The sequence below is a fragment of the Phlebotomus argentipes genome, unplaced genomic scaffold (assembly GCF_947086385.1).
Source record: "Phlebotomus argentipes unplaced genomic scaffold, Phlebotomus argentipes genome assembly scaffold_4, whole genome shotgun sequence".
NCBI classification, from domain to species: domain Eukaryota; kingdom Metazoa; phylum Arthropoda; class Insecta; order Diptera; family Psychodidae; genus Phlebotomus; species Phlebotomus argentipes.
Genome location: NW_026776174.1, coordinates 2,268,927 through 2,278,788, shown reverse-complemented (window position 1 = coordinate 2,278,788; position 9,862 = coordinate 2,268,927). Strand labels below are relative to the sequence as shown.

The window sequence follows — 9,862 nt, the reverse complement described above, 5'->3', positions numbered from 1 at the left end:
GCACTGTTGCTCATGCTGAGCTTCTGGGTGAGGAATGTGGAATATTTGGAGCTGAGTCAAGGTCTTGGGAGTCATTTTGCAATCATGTGGATGGTGATTTCTCATCCGGCACCTCCTCCTCAGACGCCGAATGCTTTTTGCCGTCACCACGAGTCACTTTGACCCAATAATGCTGAATCTCTCCATGTGCTCTTGACAACATCTGGATGGTCGTCTGGAAATTAGATTATGCGATTGTTGGATCAAGTTTAGAGGAGTTTAGAAGACCGTCTCTCGGGACGCTCAGTCGCGTATTTTCAGTCGGAGTGAGCAGAAGCTGCACAGTGAGAATGAAGCTGAACGTGTATCTTGTGGTTCTCCTCGAATGCCTGTGCCTTGCAAGCGGTGAGATCGGTTTAGTGGGTGACACGAGGTCCGAACGAGAGGAGATGATGAGGAAGTTCCTGAAGAAGAAAGACGGAGCCATTAAGTTGGTCGGCGGCACTGGAAATCACGAAGGTAGTGTATGAAGTTCATCATGCAAATTCAGATTTGACTGTATAAAAAATCCCAAACTTTTCCTTTATGGTTTTATAAAATTGAATTCCATTGAAGCACACATTATTTTCACAGAAATTCAGTAAGTATGCAAGAAAAAAGCTTTTAAAGTTTCACTGTTTTAATAATAAATCTACTTTGTCAACTGATTTTATTGATTTTTATTTTCAAAGTACTCATGTAATATTCGCTGTTTTTTTTGATAAACATGTTTTGATGCACAGAGAGTGGTTAAAGTTGTCGTACTTCACGAGAAAACGCATTTGACGTAAACACATCATGCATGCATATTAGTCTAGCTTCAATATTTGCTCAAGATTCCTCATTTAACATGTATTATTTCTTAAGGATATATTGCATTATTTCACTCACGTTTCGGACGAGAACCTGAGTCTGAAGTTTGATTAGACTGCAATATTTAGTTTTCCACACACGGTATAGTTAATTTAATTTATTTTATTTTCCTTTCCTCCCGAAACCTTCTAATATTTACATATTTAACTCAAATATTTGTTGAACACTCAGTCAGACTGCAATTTGGATTTCCTTTTTTGGGCACTCGTTTTAGCGAAAGTTTTTTTTTTCTCAACATACTGGTAATCCAACATTTTGATCCCATCTTCTCACCCTGATTTTATTTGGGTTTCGATTAAAAGTTTTTCGTCTCAAAGAAAATTCCTACGTGGCGTGAAATCGTGAGAATAATCATGTAATTAAATTGCAATATTCTCCTTCTGCTTCACTTTCGCAGGCAATGTTGAGATCCTCCACGGCGGAAGATGGGGAGCTGTCTGCGATGATGAATGGTAATTTTCTCAATACGCTAATTTGAATTTGATCACCCACATTTCCTTCAGAAAGAAATCACTCAAACACCCGCGAAAGTCACTGAAAAGTGAATGTGCGGAAGGGAAATAAATTAACACTCCACTTCTTCTCATTTCCATTTTCCATGTGACTCTCTTCCGCGCCCCGAAAAAAACTGGTGTGCCCTTGGAAAAAAAACATAGGGACTCGAATGAAGCCAAAGTTGTGTGTCAGCAGCTTGGATTTCCCGGCCATGTTAAGGCAACTCACAGTGGCTATTTTGGCGAGGCAAGAAGTTAGTTTTGCTACAGTCACCCTCCACAGCCCCCGCCCGCGTCCACCCCTCTGCCCACCCGCAAGACTTTGCCTAATTAATCCAATGGCACAGCAAACAACAAACACTTCGTGGTTGAATTTCGTGGCCATTGACCGTTCAGGATGAAAGAGCTTTGGCGGAAGTAAATCGTTTTTGCCTGCATTCTGTACCGTATCGAATTAGTTTTCCAGCACAAAGGGAGCTTTCAATAAGACGTTCAATTGAGGGTTTAGCAGTGAGGATATTGGATGGAGAGAAAACTATTGTATGTACAAATTGTATATACAAATTGGTTTATATTATGTACATACCTGTAACTTTCAATAACTTTAGGAACAGAATTTAATATCCTCTGGAATAAGGATATTGGCCCTTAGCCTATATATGTTGAATACATAATGAGTACAAAGAGAAAACTTGCATATTCGTTTTAGACACATTCTTTGAATTTCAAAATTGGAATTGTTTTGAGAAAATAAACCGAATAAGACTAAAGAAAACCCAAAATATGTGAAACTGACCTCTTAACGGTATTTACCATAGTCTTAATCAAGTTTATTGTCTGTGAATTTCAAGTCGGGGATGATGTATTGCTTCGTCTTGATTATGTGCATATTATCGCCCTTCTTCTTTTTTAGAAAAAGTATTTCAATAAAGCGCGAATGTATGGAGAGACTCTTGCATATTTCCATCGGAGAAAAGCTGCATCGTCTTGACAAAGCTTCCATGCATGCGAAAAGTATGTGAGGTAATCAATCAAAATCAAATTGCTTCAGCGATATATTAACTTACGGGTGTCACAGAGCGTTGCCAAGGCGAAAGCTCATTGTACTCTGTGTGGCAACGTGGCCGGTGTGTGTGATGAAAAAGAATATGATATTGTCAAATCTCAAAAGCTGCTCTTTGTGCGACGGTGCGCGCGGTGAAAATTCCAATTAGTGAAGAGAGAGATTGGGCGGAAAAAGTTTTGCATTTTCACAGCTCAAGGTGCGCCTTAGCAAGCAATAAATTCATCATGAGAGTGCCATTTCCACGAATCACCCATAAAACGTGTTGCCTCCAGTGTCGCTGTGATGCTGCGAATGACTCTAGAATTGTTGCACGTAGTGTCACAAGTAGGACTGGAGGAGGAATTAAAATATCATTTTAAAATATGGAACAACACAACGTACACAAATTCCTCCGAATGACTCTCAACATTCTAAATTGAACAATATTTCACGGAACCACCGGGAGGGCGGCGGGGGTGGGCGGTGCGCGTCGGGGAAAAAAGACGACCCCGGGTGCAGGGCGGGGAGTGGCAGGGTGAAATCTGTGGGTATTTTGTACAGGAAAGTTTTGGATGGACAATGTTGAGTGCACGGGCAAAGAGCCGGAACTAATTGGTTGTCGCTTTGATGGCTGGGGCCACAGCGACTGCGAGGCGAGCGAGGCGGCCGGGGTGGTGTGCAAAACGCCACCCACCCCGCTGCCCGCAAAAAATCTCACACGCACCGTGGTGAGTTGATATACTTTGCAGGCATTGTCAAATGCCCATCTTTTCGTGAAATGTTTCGGAAATGTTTTGCCATTCAATTGTAGCGCTCATTAAACTGTTGATCTTGCTGTTTGTATAGTGATGACAAACACGTAAATGAGCACAATGAGCTTTGAAATTGAGAAAGAAAAGTATTTCAACACCGAATTAATTAACTATTAGTTAAAGGATTTACCCAAGTAATTCCCCTTGAGACAAAATGTACTGCTAACATTTCGCAGAACTTTCTGAGGGTAGAAGCATACTTTTGTTGACATCAAAACAAATATACGCATCAGTGTATCAACAAATATCAAAGTAAATTCCATTGAGCGAAACATTCCGAAATATTTCTCGTTTTTTCCTGAGATTTTCAGCAGTCTCTCTCTCTCTCTGTGATAGGTGCGTCCGAAGCATCGCCTAAAGACCGGGCACAGCCTTCAGATGAGATTAGCCGGTGGCCGTATTCACAGCGAGGGACGCATTGAGGTAAAAAGAGTGCTAAATCGATTTTTCCCGACTCCATTGATGTCCGCATGCCCTTTCTGCCGGGGATTTGGATCCCCATTAATATTATTATTACTGCTTTCGACGTCATGCACATCTTCCATCGCCTATAACGTTGTTTATTGCTGGCCGCAATTTTGTCCATCAATATCATCTTTACTGTTTGTGCATTATGGTGGCGTTTTCATGGCTGAAACAGCACCCCCCAAAATGACCCAGAAAGCAGACCAGAGAAGGAAAATCGTCCGATGTTATGTGTTATCTGAGGAGTCATGTCCACCTTCTCAAACACATAATGTCATCTAATTTATGACCATTGTCTTATTCCCTCCCTCGCATCGCACATCCATGCTGACCATTGCTCTCGCTAGTCCCTCTTTGTACATTCATGCCGATGAGGAAGAGGACAGAAATGACTTTTGCCTCAATTTATTTTTATCTCCACTCCAAGTCCATTCAAAAGAATGAAAAAAAGGAGAGAACTTTGAGATGAAATCGAAGGCAAAGTGCCGATCGTGGTAGCAACGCACAGGGCCCTCGTAACTTTTGCAGGAAGCGAGGAAGTGGGGAGGGAGGATAAAAAAGAATTCGCAGCCTGCCCACCCCCAGCCGAGGAATTCAAACAGGACTCAAAGTCAAAAGTGATATCAAAAAGTTTGTGGCAAATGTGGGGCATGTTCTCTGGGAGTGAAACACAAAGCGGCCAGTTAAGAAATTGCTTTTATTGACTTCAACCGGGGGTATGCGAAAGTTTAGGGGACAACCAAAATTTTACATGAACTTTTTGCTGTTGCAGGAAATGTGTTTCGCAATTCTCTGAATTTTATATTAAATGCCCTCAATTCTCTCTTGCATAAATAGCAGCAATGGATTGAATGGTCACCATTCAGTATAGCATACGCAATTTGACCACTAACGAAAATATTTTCAATTAGAAGTTTAGAACCATTTGGAGTACAAAGTTTTGAATCACATTTGAAACACGATATGAAACATGACTATAGAGTAAATGCTATAAACTTATTGCATGCGCATATCTAACATTATTGAGGCTACAATTTGGGAACTTTCGACCACAGATGATCCCTTGTTTATTGGCAAATTAATATTTTATTCAGTTGTACTCTTACATAATAAATCATTGATATATTTTCCGAAATCATGTGCATGTTCTGCTTCATCAAGAATGCAATTGACAAAATTTACGAAAGATTAATGGTTATACGCTATAAACATTAATTAATACCAAATTGGCCAATGATATTGAGTTCGCAATAGCCAAAAAATATTACCAGTTTATCTGTATTTCTCTGAGAAAATGAATTTACTTAAGTTTGTCTCTGTTCTTGGGTATATGTCAATCACCTCACCACACAAAAATGGTCTGAAAGTCAATATTCCCATAAATATTTTAGTTTGTTGTTTGCCATAGACATTTTCTTTCTCAATATCTAATCTTTCGAGCTTCTCTAAGTTTTTTTTTGATAAAATATAAGTCGCATAACATTGCAGCATAGCTTGTTTATTACAAAATAATTTATATAAGTGAAGAGCATCTGTAAATTCTATTAGAAATAGTTGATGATGTTTCATTATTCTAAATTCAGGTGAAAATTCTGCAGAGGTGATAATCTCATTGCTAATTCGATTTATCTTGAATTAAGGTTTCAATTTTGGAACTAACATTCGTGCATCAAATATCCCATTTGTCGAAATGCAGGTTGCATGTGAACAAGATTTTCAAATATTAATTCAAAGTGAAATGAATATAGTTTTGCATTTGATGCAATGTTTGATACGTTCAAAATTACTTAACCATCGAAAATAAATTTGTCGCCATTTCAATCGGTCTCAATGGTGAATTTTCATTAATCCATTGTATTTACATAATTGCACACATTGAGCTATGTTGGCAATGATATTGATTAATTATATTCATTGCGCCAATTGTTGTTCAATTTCACATCAATATTTGCCCAAATTGCTCTGTACAATTTGTCGGCCAATGAACACTGACTACCACGGAGTTTTTTGCCATCCGGAAATGCTTTATTTTGTGGAATTTTACACACAAACTCCCTCTGTTCTGCTTTGCAGTTTGTCGATGGAAAAGCCCTTTCAATTGCAGTCCGTGTGTGGGTTTGCCCTTTTGCAAAAAAAAAAATGTTAGTTCATTGAATGGAAAATTGCACCAGAGTGTTGATCAATAAATTGCTGAAGTTTAAATAAGATAGTACAAGTGCAATTTGTGCTCTACCAACTTTTGCTTCCACCGCACAAAATAGTTATGGACAGTCTCTGCATATTTGCAATTTGCTCAGGGATTTAATTAGAGGAAATATATGGCATCCACTTACAAAAACAAGGTTAGAGCACCTTTTACCCCTTCTTAAGTGACTCAGAATATAACTTTCTCCGGCACAGATTTATGTGATTTTTATCTCAGAACTTGCACTTTTTAAATGTTAGTTTTCCTCACAGTTTTCCTTCCCTTCAATGCCCGAGTAACTCATGTCCTGCATGAGAGGAGGAAGCAGGAAATTTTATCATAGAGTCGTATTTCACCTATTTTACTTATGTTCAAGCTATTCCCAGCTCCTTTCACTAGCGACATTTTATGACATGGAACATTTTACCGACACCCAGAAGCTTTCGGAATGGATCATAAATTTAAGGGATTTATATTGATGACATGGTAAAATTAAGATTTTAGTAGCGTGAAGTGGTAAATTTGTAGATAAGTTTTCCTCATTTTCTTATACATACAACAGCTATCTCAGTAATAGATTTAATATCGTATATTCAATTGTGCATTTCGCTCAGCATCAGGAGCTGGGAATTACCTTTTGCATTATTCTGAGATGCTTTTGATTTCAAAATGAGATAAAAATTCTCCTCTATTCATTTCAATATTGAGTTCTTCCGCTGAAATTATTCACACCATTTGACAGTCGCCTGATGAAAGGTGCATGCAAAGATATATTTCTCTACAAGTACCCCGCATGTTTGATGAAAAGGCACATCTGGGGAGGAAATTCAATCAGATGCACTGAATACAGTTGAAATGGTATTGAATTCTGGGCCCTGTTGAATATGAATTGAAGAGGGACTGCTGTGAAATATGCATTTGTCACATGTTTCATATTAAAAAATCCGCTACAATGCAATGAAAGTTCTCAAAAGTACTTCTGGCATGGTGATGATTCTGCGAATGAGGAAAAAATACAATTAAAATTTCAATAGGTGCGACTGAACAATGTGGGTCCCTGGGGTGCAATTTGCGCCGACGGCTGGTCACTTCTGGAGGCGAATGTGGCGTGCAGAGTTCTGGGCTTGGGTTTTGCGAGCGCCGCTCTGCAAACGGACTATTTCACACCCCCCGACGCGACTCCGAAGATCCTCCTCTCGGGCACAGAATGCCACGGCAACGAGACACATTTGCAGGATTGCCTCCATCACGAGGTGTCTTCGGCGGAGGCGCATTGTTCTGGCAACAAGAGACACGTGGCGGGCGTGATGTGTGAGGAGAAGATGGCTGATTTGGTGCTGGACTTCAAGGAGATTGAGCAGACGGCCCACCTCGAGGACAGACCACTGTTCTTCCTGCAGTGCGCAATGGAGGAGAATTGTCTGGCCGCCCAAGCGTACGAGATCCAAAAGACAGATTACAACTGGCATCAAGCAACGAGGCGTCTCTTGAAATTCACAGCCAGTGTCCGTAATGACGGAACGGCGGCTTTTCGGTCCCACATCCCGAAAGTTTGTTGAACTTATCTCCTAATTTCATTTCGTAACTTTCTCATTTTTATTTTCTCTTACTCCTCCACACAGGAGCAGTGGGAATGGCACATGTGTCACATGTAAGTGCAAATATCTAGGTTCATTCACAAGTTTTTGCACAATTATCGTTGGTTATTTGATGGTGGTGTTGCTGATGAAATTCAACCATTACATCAAGATGCTGAAGTGCTATCAAACGCCTAAGCGGTTTAAGTGACAAATCCTAAATCCTGTAAAAAAAAACCAACGTGTGCAAGAGTGAAAATTCAATTACCGCCCTTTCTTCAGCGCATGAAGAGAAACTTATGAACTGACTCAATGGATTTCCGGTCTTTCTTATTGTACTGTATCTATCTAAGCAACACCTTATCTCCTCTTAGGCACTATCACAGCATGGAAGTCTTCGCTACATTCGATGTCATCGACGGGAGTGGAAAGAAAATCGCCGAAGGCCACAAAGCCTCTTTCTGCTTGGAGGACAATCAATGTGACGAGGGAATTAAGGCCACATACTTTTGTGCCAATTACGGGGATCAAGGTGAGACTTTCAACAAGTTGAACTTCTTTCTTCCACCCCTTTCGACACTCTTGTTTTACTTTCCTCCGTACACTGTTCGTATTTGATTTTGTCCCTAATGAGAATCCGCCGAAATGTTTCAATTCATCGACACAGCTGTTCGGTATGACAGAAATTTTCAATTAAAACATCTATTGCACTTTCTCAACTCATTAAAAACCGTAACACTGCCACCGCTTGTCTTTCTCAATTTTCTGAATATAATTTTCTTCTCTGGAGTAGCAATAATCTGAGATTGATGAGGAAGAAACCGCCGAAATAACTGAAAGTTCATTAATTTTGCAAAGTTTACACTTTGGCCACTATATTTGGTGTATTGGTTGAACTCTGGTTTGTTGACTCCTTCGCTGCTTGCACCCAAAATTACTACAGTATCATCCTTCCACTACTTCCTAATTCAATGATTTCTGAGGTATTCAGAGATTTATTGGCAAGCACACATCGTATATCAATTTTGCATACACCCACTCTTCATCATGAATATCGAGCATGTAAATTAATTTAGCAACTTTGCCTAACCTTAAAGTTCATCTCAAGGAAGGCATTACAAGCCCTTCCGTATCTGACAATATTGATTCCCAACATTCTCGGTTACATTTTCTATTGACTTTAACATTTACATATCAATTTCGCAACGCCATCAGGAAATGTGTCAGCTCTTTGTCCTTGGGGCAAGGGAGAAATTTTACGAGTCATTGCGTCATTTAGAGAGTCTTAAAGAAAATGAGTTGTAGATAATTTTGATGAGGAAAATGCGAAATATCGCCAGACGTGCAATGCAAACATGGTTGATTAACTTATCATGTTAACTTTTTGAGAGCTTTCCATGAATTTAGTAAGCTCTTTGATAAAGTTTCTCCAAGTTAAGTCTAGCAATAAAGACTGTAAGCTCACAGAAGACTCACTTATTGCAAAAATATGGTGTTTTTTTAAGTGGAGTATTCTATATAGTTTTTCTCTCTGATTTAATTGCAACTGAAGTGAAATCCGAGAGAATCTTGTCAATATACAGTCAAGTAAGTTCAATGTGAATGAAAGCTTCTTGGAATTTCTCCAGACTCACCTGAAAATCCCTCTCACATGTGTAGTTATCGAAATACCAAGCAATTGTATTGCCTTTTGGCCTTTGTTACGAGTCACATTCTTCAGTTGCTTTGGGAGAAGGAGAGCAAAGTTTTAGGGCGAATCTTCATTTTGCCAGCAATAATATTTTACAGATAAATACCCTCTTGAGTACAATATGGTTCCCTTCTTGGAAAATAACTCACCATTGTCTGGCGAATATTTCAAATGGGACTTACTAACTGATTCTTATATGTAAATTGAGGATCCCTCGCGGGCAAATAATGGAGAAAGTTTCTTGTGCCAATTGCAAGAATTAATTACCCGTAGAAGATTAATATTTGTGAAGAGTGATATCATTGGGTCCCATGGAAACATTCATCCTGATGATTTGCAGGAGGTGATGAAAAATTCAAAGTGTCTGAAGAAAGTTTTCCTCTTTATTCTCCCCTCTTTGCAGGAATCTCTGTGAATTGCACCGACATTTATAGGTACAGTATCGATTGCCAGTGGGTGGACATTAGTGAAATTGATTATGGCACTTACACGCTCAAGATCTCTGTTAATCCAGAGTTCAAAGTGGCTGAAATGTCTTTCGACAATAATGCAGCAACTTGCACTTTTCTATACACTGAATCCTTCGGGCGAGTCTACGACTGCAAAATGGGTCGTCCGTAGACCTGCGGAAAGTGCCTCTTGCATTATTTATACGAGAAAAACACTTTCTGAGCTCACCGTGGGAGAATATAGAGAGGAAAAG

The 9,862-nt window shown here is 39.5% G+C and overlaps 1 protein-coding gene across 1 annotated transcript; it reads left to right on the top strand.

Moving 5' to 3' along the window:
- The first annotated feature begins 329 nt into the window (after positions 1-329).
- Positions 330-9,844, top strand: LOC132257880 (lysyl oxidase homolog 2B). Its single transcript, XM_059754924.1, has 9 exons — positions 330-498; positions 1,289-1,343; positions 1,548-1,639; positions 2,992-3,158; positions 3,579-3,665; positions 6,927-7,442; positions 7,515-7,543; positions 7,844-8,001; positions 9,563-9,844. Exons 1-9 carry the CDS (start codon positions 330-332, stop codon positions 9,778-9,780), a joined length of 1,491 nt encoding a protein of 496 aa, XP_059610907.1. The 3' UTR covers positions 9,781-9,844.
- Positions 9,845-9,862: the final 18 nt, after the last annotated feature.